This window comes from Sphaerodactylus townsendi, linkage group LG11 (assembly GCF_021028975.2).
Source record: "Sphaerodactylus townsendi isolate TG3544 linkage group LG11, MPM_Stown_v2.3, whole genome shotgun sequence".
Taxonomy (NCBI): domain Eukaryota; kingdom Metazoa; phylum Chordata; class Lepidosauria; order Squamata; family Sphaerodactylidae; genus Sphaerodactylus; species Sphaerodactylus townsendi.
The window spans coordinates 21,621,176-21,646,897 of NC_059435.1; the positions used below are offsets into that span (position 1 = coordinate 21,621,176).

Genomic DNA, 25,722 nt, shown 5'->3' on the forward strand with positions numbered 1-25,722 from the left:
GGCATAGCGCCAATGGGGCTGGGCGGGGCACGATGGGGGCATGGCCAGTCATTCCAGGGCGGGGCATTCCAGGGCGGGGCTGTGGCAAGGACGCAGCCGCTGCGCCGGTCCTTGGGCGGGAAACAAATGCACGCAGGCACAGGCTGCCACGCGCGCCGGTGCACCTCCTGCTAGACTGCTTCAAGTTCTGCGCGCTACTGCTGAGGAGCAGAGGAGGGGTGTAACTAAGGCAAAAATCACGTGGCAAAATCACCAATTAGTAACCCCCTCTCAGCACACACAAATAATTAGTAACCTACTCTCGGGAACCTGTGAGAACCTGCTGGATCCCACCTCTGCCTTCAACCTATGAGTAGAACCAGCGTAGACAGCAAAGGACAAAGGAATAACTCTGAAGGACTTCAGATAACAGAGTCAGAGCTAAAATCCAGATGCAGAGAATTCCTTCAAGAAGTGGATGGAGACTGAGAGCTGAGGAAGATGCAGACCAGGGAGGGCTGAACAACTGTGGAGAGAGCTAGGCTTCAGAAAGCTGACTACAGCCAAGCTGAAGGAAGTCCATGAAGGCAGTTGCTACATTGAAGTCCTGGGAAGAAGAGATTCTTTATTAGGAACACTGGCAGAAAAGGCCTCACAAGATTGTAAGATGGAATTAATATAGAATGAGAACAAAGACAGTTCTTCTGAGCCCAGTCCTGCATTCTCTCGTTATCAAGTTAGCATTAAACATTAAAGAATGCAATTGGTCGAATCTGAGGAGAAAAGAGTTGTTCTTTTACTTGGCAAGCAAGTGCCTGAGACCTAACAACGTTAACCAATCCAGAGAATCCTGAAATCATGTTTGGAAATATTTCCTAGGACGCTGAACTATCTTTTCCTATAATGGAAAAAGAGAATCTTTTTACTCATGCCTCTTGCCCAGGAACTGAAGTCAGAAACTGCCCCCAAGGTATACTTGCGACTGGCACTATACTACCAGTGCCCCTTGCTTATGTTCCTACAAGCTGCTGCTTCACGTGCCCCTTGTCTTTGGATGCAGACTAAGATCCTTTGCCTGTACCTGCATGGATGGATCATATGGCATGGGTCACACTTTACCTTTCCATAATCACCTTCAGGTTTTGTCTCTCCTCCCACTTGAGGGAAGTGCACAGCATTGCATACAGGCGCTTGGAATATCCGGCTCCTTTTAGTGACACTGTGCTGCTGGGTGTATTAACGATTAATATTGCTTAGACTACTTGAGCTTCCTGTTCTCCAGTCCAATTACTTGTATTATTCACCATCAACAAAGATTGCTTCTGTTACCACTGTATCTAAATTCTCAGCATCTCTTCCAAAACTGAACAGAAACTCTGACACTCAGTCAAAGATCCCTTGTGTGCCATTTGTGTGTTACTGTCCAGACTAGAAGCATTTCTTTAAACCAAGTGTAGAACCAAAGTCAGCAGCTCTGCTAGCAGGGAGGTGACAAACAGCAGGAGCATTCCTTCCTTACATTCAGATTATTCTACTGTTTGTATGGACCAAATTGGAAAATGGGTCACATTCACATAGACATCTATGTGTGTATGTGTCTTCATGATCACACATAGTAGCACGATCACTTATCTCAGTAGGACAAATGATAAACTAGCCTCTAATTAGCAATATTCTCTTTATCCAGATTTTTTTCCAAGCAGTGAGTTAATAAATCATCCCTGTGAAGATTTTAGGGGGGGGGGGGGGAGAGAACTCCAGCAGAGAGGAATAAATTAGTCCTGGCAAGGGGTATTCTCAACATCTCCCAGCATGATTTTATCAGTGAAGAGGAGGGATTCCCAACTGCAAGGACTTGTCTTCATTTCAAAGCTGACTACAGAAAACTGACTCCAACTTGCAGCCTACACTCAACTTGGCGTCAAGGTCAGATCAGAGAGAAAGTATCTGCAAAAAATCAAACAGTGCTGTAGCAGCTAATTGCCGAGTTCCAACATGGGAGTTGAAGAAAGGTTTTATTATGCTCTTTACTAAACAGCTGCACTGGATGGTATTAAGCAGATGCAATAGGAGCAGAGAAAAGTCACCTTTCTGACATTCGCAGTGAATGCCTTGTAAGTATTTTAAGTAGACGCTGTCATGTGTCAAATCATACAGAGTATGAACCTTTTGCCTAAGATCCTCAAGATGTCTATCTTTTAACTTGCCCCTTGCCCTGGTCAAATATATTGGAGCCTTAACCAGTTTGAAGAGAACATCAGGGAACAACACCCTAGAAGGCATTCACCAGGACCTCCACAAATCACCATTATGGCTCATAATCCCCCATAATACCACAGAGAACAATTATGTCTGATAGTCTTTGTGAGCAGACCATCCTAATTGCCTTACCTTCTTATGAAAACAAAGAGTGACCAACCATGCCTTAAGCGGATAATGATTCTATAATAACAAGGGCCTTACAGTCAGCCCCTCACCAGATCCCTATTTAGTACAGGAACTAGACTGCCCTTTCTCATGTGCTGGGCCCATAATTCTCTGAGCAACATTTTTATCTATTAACACTCTTAGTGCCTCCTTTCCCTTAAGGAGCTCAGGACAGCATACAGGGACGTACGTCTCTCCATTTTATCCTTACAAACACCCTGTAAAAAAGACCAGCCTCACTTTTGACGTGACTCCCTAAGCTCAGTCAGCCAAGAAATGAATGCTGAAGTCTCTCCTCAACCTATCATGGAACCACTCTGATCACTTGGCCAAGATGCCCACTACCAAGCCCACTACCAGATACTATTCTTAGCACCTAACAATAGGTACATATCGTCAAAAAATGCCAGGAATCTTCATAAGAGAGAGCAGGAGGAGAGCTGGGGGATTTTAATACCCCACGTTTCTCTACCTTAGGGAGTCTGAAAGCAGCTTGCAATCACCACCAACTGAGAGAGTTCTGAGAGAACTCGCCCAAGGTCACCCAGCAGGCTTTATGTAGAGTACTGGGGAATCAAACCCAGTTCTGCAGATTAGAGTCCACTACTATTAACCAGTACTCCTTGCTGGCTCTCTTTATGGCTTACTCTCCCATCGATGAGGATTGATGAAGGACTGCATATCTGACTGGTGTCCGTTGCTGACTGGTGTACAGAATAATATCAGCCCCATCAAGCCAGGTTTCTGTCAAGGAAGGCAGGAAATGCTTCTTCAAGAAAAAATAATTTAGTACAAGGGTCTTCACAAACAACAAAATAGATTAGAGGATTCATGGAGTCTCCCCACTTACACCACAAAGAATGAGATGGAGACTGGACAAGTATCACACATCAATGTTTCACCCCCCCCCCCTTCTATTCCAGGTCCAGCACTTCTTAGAGATCGCCCCCAGATGTAAACTTCATGGAAATGTTGAAGTCATGACAAACCAAGAAAAAATAGATTTTTGTACAGGGAGAATTGAAAATTGTACAATACCCCATTTTATATCAATATAGACTTATTCAACTGTTTTATTAGGATAAAAAGCATCATTTATAACTTAGCAGATAAAAATCAACTGTTTAGCATGACCATGGGAATATAAATGCCTTCATTTTCTACAAGTAAAACTGCAAATAGAACTTCAGAGGGAGCTAAAAGTGTCGAACCCTTAAGCACATGAATCTCAATTTTTGTTACCTGCTAAAGGCAGAAAATGAATTATACAGTTTATAAAAAGTATTATTTGGACAGAAACACTGTCAGACAGTCACAACTGGTAGAACTACCAGCACATCTTGATATCAAACTTTGGAATGCTAAAAAAAACCCTGAACTCTTTAGTAGCTATTATAATTAAAAACAGTATAGTATACTTATCAAAATTATTCACATTTAACCCACAAACCATCTCTACAATATACAGATTTATCTACATAATTAATATCCCATTCCCCCTATCCGGGGGGGTGGGAACCCAAATTTATCCACAACATTTCTTCCCTTTTCTTATTCATCTTCACAACACTGTGGATCCTGATTCTTTCTGGATCTTCTCCTTGCTGTGCCTCTAACTCATGGAGCAATAGAACACCCATAAGAAAAGCAAGATATGACCACAACACAATGGTCTATAAATGACCATCGAAGTCATGCACCAGAGATTGCACCCTCCACCAACCTGCCTCACAAACTCCCACAAATGGGTAAAGGAACAAAAGGCTCCCCTAAAGTCAAAATTCCAGGGGCCACGCTGCGGGTAAAAGGTGGCCCCGCTCAAAACTGACCACCAGTCAGCCTATGAATGAGCTGCAAAGTTGACTAAATACAAGAGGCATTACCCCACCTTTGCGCCCTATCTTTTATACCCCTAGATCAATCTCATGGGGGCAACAATTAGGGTGTTTGGAAAAGTGGGGGAGAACTTATAGTACTCAGCCATGGTCAGGTGGAGTCCAGCAAGACTTCCACCGCACTTGCCACCATTATTTCTAATACAGGCAATGTAAGTATGAAAATTGAAGATATGAAATTAAGGTTTGGTTTTGAAAAGTAAGCACTTTGAATGCCCACACAGCATTTGGTGTCTCCCAGGTCTGTGAAAACTAGTCTAACTCCTCCAACTTTTGAATAGCTGTCACCTAGAAACAAGAATTTTACACATTTCTTGACCTTCTGCTGCTATGCTTCCATTTCACACAGAATGCAAATCAAATGGTGTCTATGCAAGAACAGGAAGTAGGCAGCTCAGACAAGGAGGAGAACAGGAAACAGTTCTAAGCACATCTGAAAACTTTACTCTTTTAAAAGGAGGAATGGCCAAAACGTCTGTTTCCATTTTTCTCTCAACTTCACATGCAGCAGATGCTTTGGCAGCAGGACAGATAAGTGCCATAATAAGGCCAAAGTTGCTTAGCAACCTGAAAAGGCACTGCTACTATAATTATTAAGCTGCTGTCAAATATAAACATTCAAAGTTAATTTTACTTGTCAGAAACAGCCATCCATCAAAATACTTCCAGTTTTGAAGTAAACAACATTTCCTTTACAATGGTTTGAGGACTTTCGCATCATTGAATACAACTTTAGAGAACGCTAGTGATTTTCAGAACACTGCTTGGAAGAATAACATGAATACAAAATAGCTAATACACCGTGAATGAACTTTTATGGATTCAAAGAATAAAAATTCAGATTTTGTTTGCCATTGAACATCAAGGAATCCCAGGAAGAGTTAAGTTGTGCTCACTTTTGAAGTTTGATGCTCTATGTCAATTATGCACCCAGGAAATTTGTTATGGTCAATATAGTTCTAGTGATGCAAAGATATTTACTGCTTAATTATCTCAATACTTAGCCATGATGAATAGTTAGTTTTAGTTTAATGTTCCAGTCTTTCCACATGTGCCTTCTTCGCTAGAGTCTAACCACATCCCCTATCAGAGAGAGAAGAGAGAGTTTTGGATTTATATCCCCCCTTTCTCTCCTGGCGGAGACTCAAAGGGGCTTACAATCTCCTTGCTCTTCCCCCCTCACAACAAACACCCTGTGAGGTGGGTGGGGCTGAGAAAGCTCCAAGAAGCTGTGACTAGCCCAAGGTCACCCAGGTGGCGTGTGTGGGAGTGCACAGGCTAACCTGAATTCCCCAGATAAGCCTCCACAGCTCAGGTGGCAGAGCTGGGAATCAAACCCGGTTCCTCCAGATTAGATATACGAGCTCTTAACCTCCTACGCCACTGCTGCTCCACTGCAGGACAGTTCATACTGATTACAGTAGTACAATATTTTTCTTCTTTCAGCTGTCATGTAAAGAAGTTTAGTACAGTCTCTTTCACACAAGGAAGGAAGGAAGGAAGGAAGGAAGGAAGGAAGGAAGGAAGGGAGGGAGGGAGGGAGGGAGGGAGGGAGGGAGAAAGAGATGTGCTATAGTAGCCACTGAAGTACAATGTGGATACAGCACAGAAGATAGCTACTGAGAGATGGGGGATGGAAAATTTTCCATAACTAAAGATTTGCTGCTTTATGAAATTAACAACAATGCCATTGCCAATACAATATCAGACAGGTTTGGCAGTTTCATAGTTGCAATTAATGGACCTTTCCATCTCCATCCCTTTTGCACAGATTTAAACCAGGGTGCTGGCAGATGAGTAAGCTTCTCATAAGAGCCACAAGGCTCTTGGTCTTGAGCCCGTAGCTCACAGCCTGTGTGCTCAAGAAAGCCAGACCAGCGGAATCAGGGCCAACCCAGGATGTTGCAGCTGTATATTTGTGTTTGCTTGTCTAAATTATACTCATGGCCTGAGGCCCTAATGGTTATTGAACTGCATATCCTTGTATACTCCCAAGCGCCAGTGCGTTCCTCTGGTCAGCCATCCCTTGTGTGCCCTCTCTTATGATGGCACTGAAACAGCTAAGTCACAGGTTCTCTCTGTCAAGGGGCCAGAGTGGGTGTGGACAGCATCTTCATTGGACGCTTTCCAGAAACCATATGTACCATTCGATTTCACAGGGCATTTGGTGGAGAGTAAAATGTTCAGGCTACATTTTGAAGGACCTCTTGTTAAAAGACTCTTATGTCTTTGTATCCTTGCAGTTTGCTGTTTCAGTATTAGGAAATAAAGGCAAGATAAGTAGCTGTTGGGCAAAACGCAGAGTAAGTTCTCCCAGGACAGAAGAACAAAATGATCACAAATGGAATTGCTGCCTCGAAAAGAAAAGGAAAGACAGTCACCTGGCTCTTCCTAGACAAACCTTTCCTCAGCAGCAATTCCACTCAACTGTAAGTTCTCCCAGAACAGAAGAGTAGAAAACCACATCCACGGTATATAGGAGGTAGAGTTTTTTGGATATGCTGAAGTAAGCAAGCCAGTTTTCAGCAGCTTCAGGACTTCTCTTAAATCTAGACAATCTAAGGAAAGTACAAGCTATACCATCTTAAAATTTTTACAAGCATGCTTTCAATAAAAACAAATTCTACATATACCTGCTATGAATTTAAACATCTTTATTCAACTGATCAGTTATTTCAGTCCAATTCTTTTGTGCCATTGGGACATTAAATCAGTGTGGGATACTTTTAAAATTGTTTGCTACATCTAAGTCAAATAAACATGTTAAATCGAAAGGTATTCTTGGGCACTGGAAGATTTTTTGAAAAACCATAATGAAAAGTACATGCTTAATCCTATCACATGTGACACTCACATGCATATTTCAGCAGTCATTCTGTAGTTAAGTTACTTCACACAACTAATAGTAGAAGTCCACCATTTGTTGTGGCTTTCACATCAGAAGATTAACATTACTAATCTGACATAGTCCCTTAAGGTGGCTTCTATTAAAGAAATGTACAAATGAAGTAATTAGTCAGAAAAAAGTCTCCCAGCCAGACTCCACACACAGTAACTTTAAAGAACAGACCAAAATGATCACAACTGGAATTGCTGCCTCGAAAAGGAAAGGAAAGACAGTCACCTGGCTCTTCCTAGAAAAACCGTTCCTCAGCAGCGATTCCATTCAATTGCACCAGATGGAGAATTGAGACAGCAAGGCTATCTCCACTGGACTGCTTGAGATCAGCTTCAAACCCTCCCAGAAACATTTCCTGCCATTCCATCTAGTTATGGAACAGTTATATATCTAATTCTCAACATGGGACTAGAATGCAAAGCAAAAAATCAACACGAGAGGACCACATACAGAGAAAGGTATTGTTTTCATCAAAGCAATGCACCTGCATAAAAATCCCAAAGCTTTAAAATAAAAATCAGAGCCATGGACCAAAAAGGCATCTCCGCACTTGCGCAGGAGACACTTAAACAGTCAGTCTCATAACATAATGTTGTGAGATCATGACCACCATTTTGCCTGGCAACCCTATAACTACTGGAGAAAGATTAGAAAACATAAGAAAAAGGTGTCTGAAGAAAAAGAAAAGTAATAGGAAAAGATGTCCCACTTTCTACTGCAGGCCATAATAAATCAGCTAGTTGGAAGCAGCTATTTGGGGCGGGAGGCAAGCATGGAGAGGGGGAAAGGAGCAACCTGTGGTGGCATGGGTAGGCAGGCAACTGACCAACCAACACAGCGACAAAGAGAAGAGGGGGCAGCCAACCAAGCAAGTGAGACAGGCAGACAAGGAGAGAGCAGGTGAGTAAAGCAGCGAGGAAGGGGAGAGGCCAGGAGAGTCTTGGAAGTGGCAGCAGAATGAATGATTCAGAACCTGAATTTGATTTTCTGATCTGTTCCAAGCCTCCTCGAGTCTGAGCGTGTACCTTAGCTTCTGTCTGATGTGTTCACATGGGCCTTACCCCCCTGCCACTGAAGTTATCCTCACAATTTACTGACTGCCCAAGCGCTTGGGCTCTCAGTTTTGGATTCTGATTTCTTGTACAGAACCTATGCAAGCAAGTCAAGCTGCTCTCTTTCTCTTGTTCTACTACTCTGGCCCCTTTTCTTTCCTTCTTGAATGATGCATATTGAACAATGCATGCCCAGTGTTTAGAATATCTTTATCTTTAATGCTAGTATTCTACCAACTGGCATGGCTGCTATATGCCTGGATTGTGTGATATATTTTTTCTCATCCATGCAAGCCTAATTTCCAACATATTCAGGTTCCCAATACTTTTTCCAAATTTGCCTTAGGAGCATAATCACTGTATCAGTCTCTTGACTGGCAACATTGGGAACACGATTAGGTAAAACCTAAGCCAACAGGTGCAGCAGAAGCTAATATCCTCACTAATTTGTTCAAACCAATTATAGTTCCACAAGCTGTAGTGGCCCAGGACTTTTTACTTTAACACAACTATTCACACAACTTTACCACAGAAATCCAAACAGACTACCACTCTTGGGACTGAACTATGGACACCAAATTCACATTATATATCAGACATGGTTTAGATTGCGACCCCAGTTGAAAGCTGGCCCAAATGAAAGCAACATGTACATAAAACATTTTCCACAAAAGTTTAAGGGTCCAGTTCTAGAATCCACTAGGCCAGCTCCAGAGTTTAGTGCTTCTTCAAAACAACTAAAGGCAAAAGTTACCATTTGGCTTACACAGCCCAGCATCCTCCTTCTCGTTACCTTGGTACCCCTGCAATTTATCTTGAGCAGAGACATCACAGCCCCCTCCACGCCCAGTCACCTGGATTCCTGGCTTATCCTATTATGTATACCCATCTTATATCCGAATTGATAGCTGTGGCCACGCAGCACCCCAGGTTCCAAGATACAAACCCAGTACATGGCGATCAACTCCTCACTTGTATTCAGAACAAATCCCAAGATACATCTCCTGCTTTTCTTTATGTATGCCTGCTGGTCATATCAATAGAAGTATGTTACTGCATTCACAGTCAGAGAGTTTTATCACAGAAATGTTATAACACTCCTTCACCCCTTCCCCACACAAACACCGGAAAATTCCTCTGAAATCAACTAATTTCTTTCCCAGTAGTAAGACTACTTAACTGATCTATGTTACATAAATCCAGTTATTTATATTTTTAAAAAAATCCAATTAATTTAGAGTAAGCTTTAAATAATCCAGTCCTTCTGGAGAACCAACATGGTACAGTGTTTAAAGTAACAGGCTAGGATCCAGGAAATCAGTTCAAATCCCCACTCTGTTATGGAAGCTTGCCTGGTGACCCTGGACCCATCACACACTCTCAGCCTAACCTACCTCACAGAGTTGTTGTGAACAGAAAATGGAGGGAAAGACACTGATATAAACTGCTTTGGGTCCCCACTGGAAACCAAGGTAGAATATAAATGAAGGATTATAATCAGTATAATCATGGCCGTATCTCATGATTCTTTAAGGCCCAGAGTGGCAGTCACAACAGTACTACAGCGAGCTTAGAACATAAGAAGGAGCCTGCTTGATCAGACCAGAGTCCATCTACTCCAGCACTCTGCTACTCGCAGTGGCCATCAGGTGCCTTTGGGAACTCACATGCAGGATGTGAAAGCAGTGACCGTCTGCTGCTGCTGCTCCCCCTAAACCTGGTCTGCTAGGGCATTTGCAATCTCAGATCAAGGAGGATCAAGATTGGTAGCCATAGATCAACATCTCCATAAATCTGTCCAAGCCCCTTTTGAAGCTATCCAGGTTAGTGGCCATCACCACCTTCTGTGGCAGCATATTCCAAACACCAATCACGTGTTGCATGAAGAAAAGTTTCCTTGAAATCTAAAATCCTGTGTTTCTGGTGGTATGGGTGTGAGGGAGTTCCCTGTGGCCAAGAAGAGAGAAGAATAGTCTGGATTATACCTGGATTTATACTTTTCTCAAAGATAAGGCATCTCAAAGCAACTTATAAATTCCTTCCCTTCCTATTCCCATAATGACACCATGTGAGATAAGTGGGACTGAGCGAGTTCGGAGAGACTGTGACTGGCCCAAGATCACCCAGCAAGCTCCATGTGGAGCAGTGGGGAAATAAAACTGGTTCACCAGATTAGAGTCAGCCGCCAATGTGGAGGAGTGGGGAATCAAACCTGGTTTTCTAGATCAGAGTTCACCTGCTCTTAACCACTACACCATGCTGATCTGATATGTTCCCCTATTCCAGTGGTGGCGAACCTATGGCATGGGTGGCACTCAGAGCCCTCTCTGTGGGCTGGAACAAACAGAGTGTGCCCTCCCCCACACACATCTAGGCTGGCCTGGGCTGCTGGGCTCGGTTATTAGCATTAAACCTAAGACCTAGTTTTGGTGAAGCAGTGTAGGTAACCCTGTTAAGCGCTGTAAACCTCACTGATTTTCATGCGAAGAACTAAAGTGTGGTTCTTTACCTGGGAGTAAGCTTGGTTGCTGGCAATGGGGCTTGCTTCTGAGTATACCCTCCTAGGGTCATGATTCACCCGTTGGAAGAGTTGCACGGTTGCTTCAAAGCAAAGCCACCGACTACCACCAAACTTACTTCTGAGTAACGCATGCCTCAGAGCCAACCGTTTTTCTAAACTAAAAACTCAGTATTCAGGTTAAATTGCTGTGTTGGCACTTTGCGATAAATAAGTGGGTTTTGGGTTGCAATTTGGGCACTCGGTCTCGAAAAGGTTCGCCATCACTGCCCTATTCCATGTCATGGAAGGCAGGTTTCCCACAATCAGAAAGGCATGACCCACATAAAAAACCTAGTCAGATGCCAATGCAATCATTCCATCCTGTTGTTATGATCTTGCATTTGTATTCAACGAAATCCCCAACCAGAAGCACTGGCCACTGGAAGTCTGCAGGTTGCAGGACATCTGTAGATAGGAACTGCCTTCACTGTCTGGGAGATCTCAAAAGACAATGCTTGCCCTGGAACACATAGAATGTCTGCTACTCCCTGAACAGCCATGAGCATTTTAAAAGATGTCCCTTACTCCAGTACATGACAGTCCTTGAACTTCTATAGAACAAGATGGATATGACTATTTAGGATGGAATGGATAATCCTATAATTATGTTCTGGCAGAACAGTGAAAAAGTCAATGGTCAGAACCGCTACACAGCAATTTAGAAAGCTTCATTTTTGCAAATTCCTATCACCCTCAGTGAATATGCTCAACATAAATTAAAGTACTATGAAAACCGGTTGTCAGTCCATCAAACCGTATTTTGTGTATTGTCAAGTCACAGCTGACTGATGGTGAGCCCATGAAATTTTCAAGGCAAGAGACATTCAGAGGTAGTTTGCCGTTGCCTGCCTCTGCATTAACCCTGGGTATTCCTTGGAGGTCGCCCATCCAAATACTAACCAGGTCCGACCCTGCTTAACGTCTGAGATCTCATATTAATCATTTACCAAAGGCTTCAACTTTGCATGATTCTCCAAAGGGACCTGATGGAGCAGGACAGTTTGAAACTATTCTGGGTTTAAACACCAGAATAGACCCACAGAATAAACCTACAAGCACCACAATTTTTTAACCCACTTTTCATAGTTTGCGTGCATACAACAAGCCAAGCACACATATGCATGGCTTTCCTAATAGGGAAATCTAGGCATACAAATTGAAGTCTGGAAAACAAATGATGCTGTGTGTCAGATTTTACAAGCTGTCATGTGAAATCAGATGCAACTGTACCACTAATGGCTAAATTACCATAGTATCAAAGCATTCCTCCAAGGGTTTCCCCCCTGCCCCCATTCATTTCGTCATAATGTAAATTGTGAAGTATAGCAATAACCACTTAAAGCAACAGCTGAGAAGCAACGGGTTTTAATTCTTCAGTGAGGTTAGCTGCAAAGCTTGCTTCATTTAAAACTAAGCTGATATAAACTGATTCACAATCAATCTTGCACTTACACTGTTGGCACCATTTGCCCCAGCTACAGCAGCCAACAGACCTAGAGAAAAATGTCTTGTTCCTTTAATACAGGCTTAATGTGCCTAAATAGGCAGGTTTGGCTCTTTATAAAATTGGCATTACACGGTAAATGACGTTTAATTAAACTGTCATTAAAGGAGCTGGACATTTTTTTCCTCCAGGCAGTTGGCAACTTTACTCAAAGAGCACATACCAGTTTTGAAGACAAATTTATCAAGCCAGAAACATCAAAGATCTCAGCTATTATAATATATGGCAAGAGAACATACTAAATACCAGAACACCCTCGTGAACAATTGAAATACTGGCAATAACTATGTTCTCATCAACTTTTTATTTTAAGCTGGCCAAAAAGAATTCTTCTGTACATTCAGATTTCAGTAGTTTCCTTTTAAAAATTATATTCCCAATGTGAAATACATCAACTAAGACAATGTGTGAAGGATTACACACTTATTTGCGAGTAAATATCACTGAACTCAAAGCAGCTTATTTTCAAGAAAGCATATGTAACGCTTTACACCCTTTTGCACTCAATGGGATTTAAACAGTCCAACTGTGCAGACAACTGTAGCAACAGCCTTTCAGCAACACCTTTCAGAGGCTGTTTATTCCGAGCATGTCATTTCAGTAGAAATAATATTTATAGCAGCTGAGAAAACGTTTAATGTGGCATGCAAATCACTCCAGATGGGCAACTGTTAATGTGTCATCTGTAACAATACATGCGACTATTGTAAGACCGGGAAAACAAGCCACAATATCATGGCGTGACAACTCTCCAGTTAGCTTGATGACATCATTATTTTCAGTAATTTGCTCCAGGTAATTGGAGAGAACTTATTTTAACAGTCCTTTTTATTTAAAAAAAAATTACAAGCGTGTCTCAAAAGAACACATAAAACAGTCATGTCCAGGAAGGCAGCAGACTTACACCCCAACCCCACGAATGCTTACTTAACCAGACTTACACCCCAACCCCACGAATGCTTACTTAACCAGACTTACACCCCAACCCCACGAATGCTTACTTAACCAGACTTACACCCCAACCCCACGAATGCTTACTTAACCAGACTTACACCCCAACCTCACGAATGCTTACTTAACCAGACTTACACCCCAACCCCACGAATGCTTACTTAACCAGACTTACACCCCAACCCCATGAATGCTTAATTAACGCCATGTTCAATGCTGCTTACTCTCAGGTAAGCGGCCATAACATTGCAACCTTAATATATCTTTCTTTCAGTTGACTCAAATACAGGTACACCCACGCTTACAATGAAAATACACACGCTGCTCTGCCAGGGTGTGCCCAAATTACCCAAGCAAAATCGCATTTGCAACCTTAACTACATTTATGATTTTGGAACTTCTCTCCCAAACCGAAACAGCTTTATTTAAGGAAGAACACATTCCCTGCATCCAGTCCCTTCATGCTGCCAAATGCACCTTCGCTTCTTCCTTTCCTCTTTCCCGTGGAGGGATTTTCCTCCAGTCCCTCCCAACTGGTCTCCTGCATATTCTCAAGGCTGCTTCCATTCCTATAAGCAAATTCCACCCATCCGAAGGGGGGAAAAAAACCAGGGTGGAAGAAAAGGAATATTGGGGTGGGGGTGGTAGAGACAGCCGCACAGGGCGATTCTTCCAGAGGATTTCAAAAAATGGCATTTATTAGCCCTCCCACCAAAATGTAGCGAGAGGCAGACAGAAACTGTACAAATCAGACGCAGGAAATGGGCTGCGAGGCTGCAGCCAGCAGTTTCTTGCAGCATAAAAAAAAAAGGGGGGGGGGACCGAGAGAATTGCAAGGCTGGAGCCGAAAGGAAAAAGGAAAGGGGGGGGGGGGGCGACAAACCGAGATAGACAGATGGGGCTGGGGGGAAACGGAGAGAAGCTGCTGGGCACTGAAAGGCGACGAGGGATGTGCGCGGAGGAGAAGGACGGAGCTATTTCCAGCCACGAAAGGAAACGGCTCCCAACCCGGGAGCTCCTCCCGCCGAAGAAAAGGAGCTAATTCCCGTTTTAACAGCAGGGTTCGGGGCCGCGGCTGGACGGGCTGGCAGGAAGCGCGGGCGACGGAGGCATGGCTGCCGTTACAGGCTCCCGTCATGGAAACCCGCGCGGGGGAAGGGAGAGATGCTGGCCGAGGGGGCGAGACGACCTCCCTCCCGCCCCCGCCCCCGCCCCCCACTCGCAACTGTCACGCGCCCCCAACCGCCCCCTCAGCCCACCCGGCGTGGAGACTCACCCATGGCGGCTGCGGCTGCTGACGTCCGTCGTTCCCCCTCAGCCGTGGCGGCGCGGAGCGAACGAGCGGCCCCCTCCCTCCCGATGCGACGGCCGCTGCGGGTGCTGCTGCTGCTGCTCCTACCGCCGCCGCCCTACAGATTCTTCAAAGCCCCCTACGTCGTATTCGCAGCGTAACCGCCGTGCAACCCGACAGCGCCTCCGCACGCGAACGAACCAAAGACTGAATGGGCGGGGGGGGAATAGCGCCGACTCCCTGGCCGCAGCCTCTTCCGGCCTTGCCTGAGTTATCGCGAGGCTCTCCGTTCCAATTCTCGTCTCTTATTTTCTGCCGCTCGCTTTTGTACGCCGTTCCCGCCATTTTTTTCCCGGTCACTTGCCTCAGCTCCTTTATACATGCGGGGAGGAAGACAGCTCTGACTTCTTGGCTTGCTTGACACGCATCTTTCTCCACAACTTAGACACAAAATAGGAGGGCTGGAACGACCGAGAGGGAAGATTGTAACGGAAGAAACGATTTTCTTTGCCCAAATTAAAGATGGCTGCGTAAAACAGGCTTTCCCCTACGGGGACGAGCGATTCCCGTACTGGCGTTCTCAAGCGAGCCTTTTGCGCTCTGTGTCATCGGCTTACGCAAACAGCGCACGGGCTAGGGAGATCGAGGGGAGTGCGGGCAGCTGTGCGTGAAGTCAGGGCAGCGGGGGTCCTAGGCGAGAGACTGAGGGGAAAGTAATGGGGGTGGACGCCTGTGGAAAGGCTGTGAGACCCTGGGTGGGTCATTCGTGCTGAATGCTGGAGCCTAGGGATAATGTCTTCTGCAAATATCAGCCTTGTACTAGATGCACATCACATTCAAGGGATAATTATTTTGGGCTTGCATCCTTCATGACAGTCTTGTGCCATTTTCAGTTCCTTTGGCTCTTCAGTATGAAAGAGAGCATAAGGAGCACACTGGTGAATAAGGCCAGTGGTCCATCCAGTCCAGCATCCTGTTTAGTAGCCAACAAGCTGTCCTGCAGAGCCAGCAAACAGAAGGCAAAGACTCAGGACTTCCTTCCTCTGATGTTGCCTCATAGCACTGGTATTCAGATACTTACTGCCTCTAGCCTGAATGTGGAGTGTCACTAGAGTCATTTTGGCTAAGGGGTATTGATTGACATTCTATGTAGAGTTACTTGAATCTCAGCATCCTATTGGAGAGAAAACAGTATAGTATAGCCTGATCGTCCAGAACTCATAAAGTTACTCCAATCTCAGCATCCCATTGGAGAGATGGTAGTATAGTATAGCCTGATAATCCAGATCCCAGAAAGATACTCCAATGTATTGCCATAAGCTAGCTCAGCTGCAACCTCTTTTTTATAGCCTCCCATTCACTAGTGAAATAACCTTTTGCAGCTGGGTTGCTTTAGTCTGGCTCCTGCAAAGACTTTGCAACTAAGCAACCATAGCTGCTAAGCTGCTGCTGTGTCTCCTTTGCTTTAAACTAGCACGTTGTCGTCTCCTGTGTTGCTCTGGGGGCTCTGGAGCCCGGGGGTTGGCAGGGTCCCCTCTGGCTTAGTATCACGAGGCTGAAGAATCTCAGAGCTTGGACCTGGCCATGGATCCCAGCCTGAATGCTCTGCCTGAACCTCTGGACCTGGTCCTGCAGAAACTACTGACTGCTCAGACTCTGCTCTTACAGGCAGTGCCTGGGGATCTGGAATCAAAACTGTCCCCTCCTCTCCATCCAAGGCAAATGATTGATAGGGCCTAGCCCCTTTTTGCTACATGCCTGCTACCAAGGAAGACTCTGCAGAGGAAGGCAATGGCAAACCACCTTTGCTTCTCACTTGCCCTGAAAGCCCATTGTGGGGGCACCGTAAATCAACTGTGACTTGTTGGCACTTAACAAACACAAGCATCCTATCATTTTCAACCAAACCCTAAATCACAGAAAAGCAACCGAAAATCTGTTTGGGGACTCTTAAATCTTACTAGTTTTTAATAACAACACCTGCCAGTGTCTAACTAAATTTAATCTAACTGGACATTAGAATGAAGAGAGGCAACTGGGCCTTTTGTGTCAGAATCTTGTAAAGAGGGGATTGCTCAAATAAGCTGTGGCAAATTGTGCTGAAATTTAAAGGGCAGCATTAGAAGGTTCAGTGACAAAAATATACTCACAAAATCAGTTTAGGGGTAGATTTTTTTTTCACCTGGCTGGGCCTGGTGGTGAATGGTTTGTGAAACAATTCTGCAGAGGTACCAACTGTAACTTGAGAACACGGATGTCTGCCAGCCTCCAAGAGGAACCTGGGGATCCCCTGGTAGAACAGCTCATCTCCAGCTTATAAAGATCAGATGTAATGGATAATTTGGAGGGTAAGTCTATTGCATTGTACCCCAGTCCTCCCCAGGCTCCATCGCCAAATCTCCAGCAGTTTCCCAACCTGGTTCTGGCCAACCTACCCCCTGTTCCGCACCAGTGGCCAAGGTGGACCTGGCAACCCTACCTGAGAAGTTCCTGGAGATCTGAAGGTAGAGTAATGGGAAGGTGGGGTGTGGGACGGGGAGGGATCAGTGCTAGGGTATACTGTAGTGCAAATTGCATTGTTTTTTAAAAATATATATCCTGCTTTATAAAACTGAAGGTGTGACACAAAACAACAACTTATACAAATAAACACTGACATAAAGAACCAGCTTGAGCTATTAAGAATACTTCCTAAATCAGTGGTTCTCAACCTTCCTAATGCCACGACCCTTTAATACAATTCCTCATGTTGTGGTGACCCCCAACCCTAACATTTATCCATTTTACAGATGGAGAACACTGATGCAGAGAGTCTTAGGTGACCCCGTGAAAGGGTCGTTTGACTCCCAAAGGGGTCGCGACCCACAGGTTGAGAACCACTGTTCTAAATCATGGTGAAAGATTTAGTGGCTAAGGGAGTGTCTTAATACTCTAATCTCAATTAATCATATTTTCCTTCCTTCCTTCCTTCCTTCCTTCCTTCCTTCCTTCCTTCCTTCCTTCCTTCCTTCCTTCCTTCCTTCCTTCCTTCCTTCCTTCCTTCCTTCCTTCCTTCCTTCCTTCCTTCCTTCCTTCCTTCCTTCCTTCCTTCCTTCCTTCCTTCCTTCGAACAGTACATGTACCATAAAACAATCCTAAACAGAAACCTTCTAAGACCATTAACTTCAGTGGTCTCAGAAGGATTGCACTGTGAATTCTGTCAAAGCAAAAAGAGACAGCACTTTAAAAGTGAGCAAGTTTTTATTCTAACAACGCTTCTCTGACTAGATGCATTATCAGACGCACGTAGTTGGGTCTTCATTGGGCAAGCATTTATATATGTTGTGGTTATGATGGGAAAAAATCTGCTTAGAGAGGGTCTATGACAGTGACGGCAAACCTTTTCGAGACCGAGTGCCCACATTGCAACCCAAAACCCACTTATTTATCGCAAAGTGCCAATACGCTAATTTAACCTGAATACTGAGGTTTTCGTTTAGAAAAAACGGTTGGCTCCAAGGCGCACATTACTCGGGAGTAAGCTTGGTGAAGCAACCATGCAACGCTTCGAATGGGTGAATCACTACCCTAGGAGGGTTTACTCAGAAGCAAGCCCCATTACCAGCAACTGAGCTTACACCCAGGTAAAGGATCGTGCCCAGGCTAGCCTAGATTTGTGTGTGTGTGTGTGTGTGGGGGTGATTTTCCATCCCACCCCCACATGATGAACTCTGTGCACGTGTGCCCACAGAAAGGGCTCTGAGTGCCACCTCTGGCACCCGTGCCATAGGTTCGCCATCACTGGTCTATGAAATATCTCTGATGAAGTGGATTCTACTCCACACAAAAAATGTTACAATGAAAACTTGTTAAAGGTGCCACAAGATTCCTTGTTGTTACTGATGTCTGTAGGTTTTCAATGGCATAATTCCATGTACAATTTTCAAATATTTTGTCCAGGGCTCAAGTTAGAACTATTTTCAGATTGCAACCTTTGGAGTAAGCCCCATTGAACTAGCAACTCTACATAACAAAAATGCAAAGGCAGGCAATATGAAAAGCATGAACAAGTCTGTTAAAACATAACAAACATTTTAGAACTCATTCCATGGTAGCATCTCCTACTGAAACCTAACCAGGAGATATCAAATGGCCCAATCCAAACTACTGCTTGTGGCAAGAAGCTAGCAGAAGAGAATTTCTCCACCTTCTCCTTCTTTGCTACAACCTGGAGCTGTTTCCAAAATTCTGCTCTAGAGAGTCAGTGACAGCTCAGGAATAAGGGAGCAAAGTGGGGGTCTGCGTTAGGAGGGGGAAATGGATAGAAAGCACCCTTCCCTTCTCTGCTTCTGGAAGAGCTGCTCCATCCATGTGGCTGTAGCAACCCTGGCAGAACTGAAGAAGGAGGAATAGTAGTTTGGATTTATACCCCACCTTTCTCTCATGTAAGGATACTCAGGGTAGCTTACAGGCTCCTTTCCCTTCCTCTCACCACAACTGACACCTTGTGAGGTAGGTGCGGCTGAGAGTGTTCCAAAGAACTGTGACTAGCCCAAGGTCACCCAGCAGTAATGTAGAGCATAGAGTCACATTTGGTTCACCAGACAAACCTCTGCCATTCAGGTGGAGGAGTGGAGAATCAAACCCGGTTCTCCAGATTAGAATCCACCTGCTCTTAACCACTACCCCAGCTCAAAGTCTTTAGTATGTATAATCTCAGAACTTTTTGCCCTATTGTTGCTGCAGACTCCTGGCAATAGTTGACACCCATGACATTATCCTACAAGTATGCACAGTTGTTACTAAGACCTATTATGTGCTTGCCTCGCACTTTTACAGCCAGCACACGTGTGCTTCCAAACATATTAATGCTAACCACCTCAAATCTAAATATAGACCACGGCCAATGAGAGCTTGTCATTGTCTGATTTTTTTTACAGGGAGGATTTAAAACATCACTACAGTTTCTACTGAACAATTGTAATGAGAAGGGAGCAGGAAAACAAACTCTCTTGTAGAGTGTTTACTATAGTGCGCTGGTATACATCCATTGCCTCAATTGGCTAAAGAAAGAGGCTTTGATAGCTTACGAGCCGATGATGCAATCTTTGTGAGAGGCACGCACATATACTTATTGTATGCATAGAAAAAGGGTTTTTTGTTGCAGCTGCAATGGCCAGTTAGCAGCAAATATACATCTCTCGGCTCTAAATTTTCAGCAGTGGCGTAGCGCCAACGGAGCAGGGATGTTCTGGGGCGTGGTGGGATGGGGTGGGCGCAGTGTTGGGATTCAAATAATTTAACAACCGGTTCCGGTGGGATTCAAATAATTTAACAACTGGTTGTTCACAAGCACCATTTTAACAACCGGTTCTGCCGAAGTGGTACGAACCTGCTGAATCCCACCACTGGGTGGGCGCTGCGGTGGCAGAGGCGCAGGGCATGTTGCATGTCCCGGCCGCAGTTTCTCCTTGCACCGCCTCTGCACGCACGTGCACCGGGCACAGTTCCCCCTTGCTCCGCCCCTGATTCTCAGGCATAGTGATGGTGTAACAAAGTTCTTTTTGCCTTTTGACATGCGAACGCCCCACTTGAAATTACATTCTTCCTGGTGCAGGGCATGGGTTTTTCTAAATTGACTATGGGTATGAAATCAGAAGCCTTTATTGGGTTGGCAACAAGGACTCAAATGGCAGGAAGCCAGATCTGCAGATCTTGGTTCCTGCAAACACATTTATTCCCTTCTTTTCCCGCTCAAACACCCCCTCCCATCTTCCCACAGATTAATAGAACAACAAGGTGTGAAAAGCTTTGTTACGGAGTTCTGAGTTTCTCAAGGCCAAGGGATATTCTTCCACCTGGAGCCTCCGCCCCTTCCCCCCTTCTGGAGGCCCTAGGCGAGGTTGCTTACTTAGCTATGTTACGAAGCACAAAGATTTAGAACAAGAGGCCCATTAACATATGAAGGTATATGAAAGGATGTTCTCCCTGACCAGGTGTGACCTTGAGGTCTGGATGGTTTAATGCCAGGGAGACAGGTGTCATGCCAGGCAGGTGTCATGCCTGACAGGTTTCAATAATGTGGTGACTTCATATGGCCAGCAAAATTCAGCAATTGTTTATGCACATTACTTAGGCATTCTAACTTGCGATTTCCAGCCACAGCCTTCTCGCTCTTCCTGCTCAAATGAACAAGGGTGGGGGAGGTAGAAGGGAAGATTTTATGCATGTGTCAATGTCACTTCCAGCAAAAACCTGGAAGTGATGTCACCAATATTTTGCCTATCTAGAGAGGTCAGTGCAAACATGACAATTATTTTCCCCCAAACCTCAGCCCTAAGGTTGCCAACACCGGGGTTGGGAAATTCTTTGTGATTTGGGGGTACAACTTGAGGGGGTACAACCTGAGGAGGAGATGGACTGTGTAATGGAAGAACCCAAGCAGGGTGTAATGCTATATGGCCCTCCCTCAGAGCGAGGGGGAACTGCGCCTGGGGTGTGTGTGCGCCCCCGCTCGACCAATGCCAGAGGCGGCATCTTTTTTTGCCTTTAATTTTTGCTGCTGAAGTCTATGGATATGGATGCCAAACTCCAAGTGGGACCTGGTGTTTCAGGGGCGTAGCTAAGGGGAGCATGGGAGAGAGGGGCTAGAGCCCCAGGCACCACTCCCTATGGTCATATGGGGGTGCATTGCAGGGCCGCCTCCCAATTGCACACTGCCATAAACTTCCTATGGAGTTCAGGGGTGCAAGGAAGCTGGAGGACAGCTGTAAGGGGGGGGGGGCACAGCCAAGGGTGAGCCCCGGATGCCATTTTACTCAGCTACACCCCTGAAACTGATATCCAGATCACAGAGATCAGCTCTTTTGAAGAAAATGGCTGCCTCAGAGGTTGGACTCTCAGGCATAATAGGGATTCAAATAATTTAACAACTGGTTGTTTACAAACACCATTTTAACAACCGGTTCTGCTGAAGTGGTGCGAACCATACCCCATCGAGGTCCCTCCCCTCCCTTGACTTATCTTGTGTGGACTCCATTCCCAAATTTGCATGAATTTTGCAGCCCAGAGTTTGCAACCATAACTAGGGGTGGAGTGAGTGCCATTTTGAGTTTTCCCTTCAAGTGTGACGGCATCTAAGACTGGCACTGCACAACTGCGCTCTTGCAGTACATACACGAAAAAAGGTTTTTGGAGAAACACTGATACCATTTGGTGTTTATTGCTCAAGTCATTTTAGGAATGTATTTTGTAGCTCCAGTTCCTTTCTCTTTTTTGTTTGTTTAGGGCTCAAACACTAAGAGCAGTATTAAGCAAAGTCTTCTGGTAATCTCCAGAAATGTAATTGTTAATTCTTGCATTTGAGCAAGATCTGCCCAGTTGAACAGGTAAGCTTGGGTGGAGTTGCAATTCCTATGATAAGTAGGATGAGATAGAATGAAAATGCAGCTAAGACCTTCCTTAAAGAAGCCCTCTACAGAATATTGTTGTGGCAGAGATTAATATTTAGGGTATGTTTTATTTATATGCATTCTAACCAGGAAAATTTTTGTACCGAAGAACAACAAATCACAAAAGAAATACACATATACAGCTTTATACTGTGTTGAATGATATTTATAGTAGGAACAAATCAAATTCACATCCAGTCAGTTCGTTGATATCTTGGAGGCATATTTGTGTAGACAAGGTAAAAAAGGGTGTTTACATACACAGAGAAGAGTGGTTTTTTCTCTGGTAAGGAGCACTGGGTGTGTGATTTTTCTGCTTCAGGGGATCTGTAGCAAAGATGTCTAGCTTTTGTGGTGTTTTAAAAAGCTCAGTCCATTTGCTGAAGTGTATTGTGATATGAGCTAAGCAGGGTTGGACCTGGTTAGTAGTTGGACGGGAAATCAAGGTTGCTATACAGAGGTTGGCAACAGCAAAGCACCTTTGTTCATTCCTTGCCTTAAAAGCCCTACAGTGTTGCATGTTGACTACAATTTGATAGCCATAGAACAAACCTCTACCATTGTGTTATGAACAAACTAATGGATACTTCCTCCTATTGTCGCAAAAATTGAAGGTCTGGTCTTTCTGAAAATAGTTTTAAAATCTGGGGTGCTGTGTGATTTCCAGGCTGTATGGCCATGTTCTAGCAGCATTCTCTCCTGACGTTTCACCTGCATCTATGGATGCATCTTCAGAGGATCAGATCTTCTGAAGATGCCAGCCACAGATGCAGGCGAAACGTCAGGAGAGAATGCTGCTAGAACACGGCCATACAGCCCGGAAACCACACAGCACCCCAATGATTCCGGCTGTGAAAGCCTTCGACAATACAGTTTTAAAATCTCTCTTTCCAACTGACTGTCAATGACTTTATTATCACCCCTCACAAGATTGTTTGCATTTTCACCATATTGGGCAAAGTAGCTGTAATGTATTGGAATGTATTGAAATATTTATTTTTAAGGCGATTTTATGTTTTATATGCATGTTGTAAGCTGCCCCAAAAGAGGAGGGGCAGCCTATTAAATCTAATAAATAAATAAAATGTCCTTATTAAATAAAATGTTTTTATTAATTTGTCACATTGTTGATTAGTTGTGCATTCTCACTGAAATGGATCTGCTTGCTGACCTGAAAATTCCAGCGTGATTCTTTGCCTGGCTCGGCTAATCATAAACACACATGGAGGCTGCCTTCTCCTGAGTCATGCTTTTCTCATTACCTAAAACCTGACTGGAGATGCCAAGGATGCCGACTGGAACCTCCTGCAGTCAAAGAAGATGCTGTATTGCAGACCGACCGGCAATCACTCTTCTAATCCACCAATGGCAAAGAGACTCTATATTGGGTTCCTCAACCCTGTTAAGCTTGTGGGCACTTTGGAATTTTGGGAAAGGCTAGTGGGCAGTGCCACAAAATTGCAACTGGGTGCCAATTACAAAATGCTGGGAAATGCCAAGTCAAACATCTTCCTCTGATGGGAGTAACTATTTCCAAATGGGTATTCTCTTCAGACTCTTGTGGTCTTCGGAAGCACCTGCTGCTCCAGTGAACTAGAGGAAAGCCAGGATGGGCTCTTGCCTTTGGGGAGGAGCTGCTTTGGGGAGAAAGCAAGTGAGCACATTGATAGATATAGTACAGTGATGGCGAACCTTTTCGAGACCGAGTGCCCAAATTGCAACCCAAAACCCACTTATTTATCGCAAAGTGCCAACATGGCAATTTAACCTGAATAACCCCCTCGAGCAGGGGCCAGCCTGCTGTAGCCTCCAGCAAGTCCCACATGCGCCGCTCTGCACCTCTCTAGCATCTCTACCGCCTCTGCCCCCACCCACCCACTCCCCCCCACCCGCCCTGGGCAGCAGCCACCTGGAGCACAGGCACCAGGCCTGCCAGCCGAGTCCTCCCTGCTTGCTGAGGTGCATGCACATCAAATCCAGAGGCCCAGGCCAGCCTAGGGTTGTGTGTGTGTGTGTGTGTGTGTGTGTGTGTGTGTGTGTGTGTGTGTGTGTGTGTGTGTGTGTGTGTGTGTGTGTGTGTGTGTGTGTGTGTGTGTGTGTGTGTGTGTGTGTGTGTGTGTGTGTGTGTGTGTGTGTGTGTGTGTGTGTGTGTGTGTGTGTGTGTGTGTGTGTGTGTGTGTGTGTGTGTGTGTGTGTGTGTGTGTGTGTGTGTGTGGGCCGATTCTCCCCCCCATGATGAACTCTGTGCATGTGTGCCCACGCGCAGGGCGAGCTAGGCAAGCGGAGATACAGGGTCTCAATGCGTGGATGAGAAGGTGGTGTAAGGCAGAGGGTTTCAGATTTGTCAGGAACTGGGGAACCTTTTGGGACAAGGCAGGCCTGTGTACAAACGGAGACGGGCTTCATCTTAACTACAAAAGAGGAACCAGGCTGCTGGTGCTCCAACATTAAAAAAGGAATTTGGCAGAACAGCTTTTAAACTGATCACTGGGGAAAGCTCGACAGGAGCTGAGGTGACTTCGGGTTCGGAATACAGAGTCCATGTGGGATGCAGACAGAGAGGGAGGTTTTTTCTAAATCAACCACATATACAAGTGAGGAACATAGCAATGTGCATGTGACAAGGGATAGTGTCTACAAAAGACTTGAGGGTAAAGCACATAAATCCCAGGTTAGGGACAGAGACAGGAGTATACAGGTGTCTCTATGCTAATAGTAGAAGCATTCGACCTAAAATGGGGAGCTAGAGTACAGAGTTTTGAAGGGAGGACTTTGATATAGTGGGCATTACAGAGACATGGTGGAATGAGGAGAACCAGTGGGATGCTGTTATACCAGGCTACAAGGCTCTATAGGAAGGATAGGACAGGGTGCATTGGGGTGGAGCTTGCCCTTTACATCAAAGAGAGCATAGTATCACGTAAAATAGACAATGCAAGGGGAGCTGGTTCCCCTACAGAATCACTGTGGATATCAATACCAGGTGTGAAGGAGTTAGTTTAATATTAGGGAATATATTATCAGTCCCCCCGTTGGACCAAAAGTGCACAAAGAGGATTCTGAGATGGAAAAAAAGAAATTAAGTAGAGGCCAACAAAACACAAAAATGTAGTGGTAATGGGTGATTTTAACTCCATCCCCATATAAACTGGAAAAATGCATGTTCAGGTCATCATAGTAAGGAGAGAGCATTCCTGGATATGCTAAATGACTGTGAAACTTAGGAGGCAGATGGTGGTTGTGGAACCAACCAGGGGAGAGAGGTGATCCTAGATCTAATTCTATGTGGGACCCAGGGACCTGGTGCAGGAGAGTCCAGTGTTGTTTTCGAGCCGATAGGGGAACAGCCACCACAAATGCCTGTCAGATTCAGTATCTCAGCATGCTTTTGAACAAGTGGCAACTACTTTCAGTGTAGTTACATTCGCCTTCAGAAAGGAGTGAAATTTCTCAAAGATGAGGGGGATAGTCAGCAGGAAGCTGAAAGGGAAAATCAAGAGAGTCAAAACTGTCCATGGATGCTTGGAGGTTATTTAAAAGCACAGTAATCAAAAGCTCAGGCTGGAATGTGGTTCCACAGGTTAGAAAAAGGGCAGCACCCAGTCCAAAAAAGAAAGCCACTCATGGTTAACAAAGAGAGGTTGGGAAAATTATCAAAAAAAAAGAAAAATGTCTTTTAGAAAATGGAAGTCCAGTTTGGCTGATGAAGAATATATGAGAGGGAAATCACAAAT

At 44.8% G+C, this 25,722-nt stretch overlaps 1 protein-coding gene across 3 annotated transcripts in view; it reads right to left on the bottom strand.

The window, feature by feature from the left end:
- The window catches only part of SEPTIN7 (septin 7), a 77,840-nt gene extending 63,070 nt beyond the window's left edge, over positions 1-14,770 (bottom strand). The window contains exons 1-2 of one of the 3 annotated variants that reach the window (XM_048510544.1): positions 14,544-14,770; positions 13,685-13,686 (exon numbers count right to left, since the gene is read on the bottom strand). In XM_048510544.1, the coding sequence (XP_048366501.1) occupies positions 13,685-13,686; positions 14,544-14,547 (6 nt within the window). In that variant the 5' untranslated portion in view covers positions 14,548-14,770. The remainder of the gene's footprint in view (positions 1-13,684; positions 13,687-14,543) is intronic. The other 2 variants (XM_048510543.1, XM_048510545.1) reach the window with 2 other exon arrangements.
- Between the last annotated feature and the right edge of the window lie 10,952 nt (positions 14,771-25,722).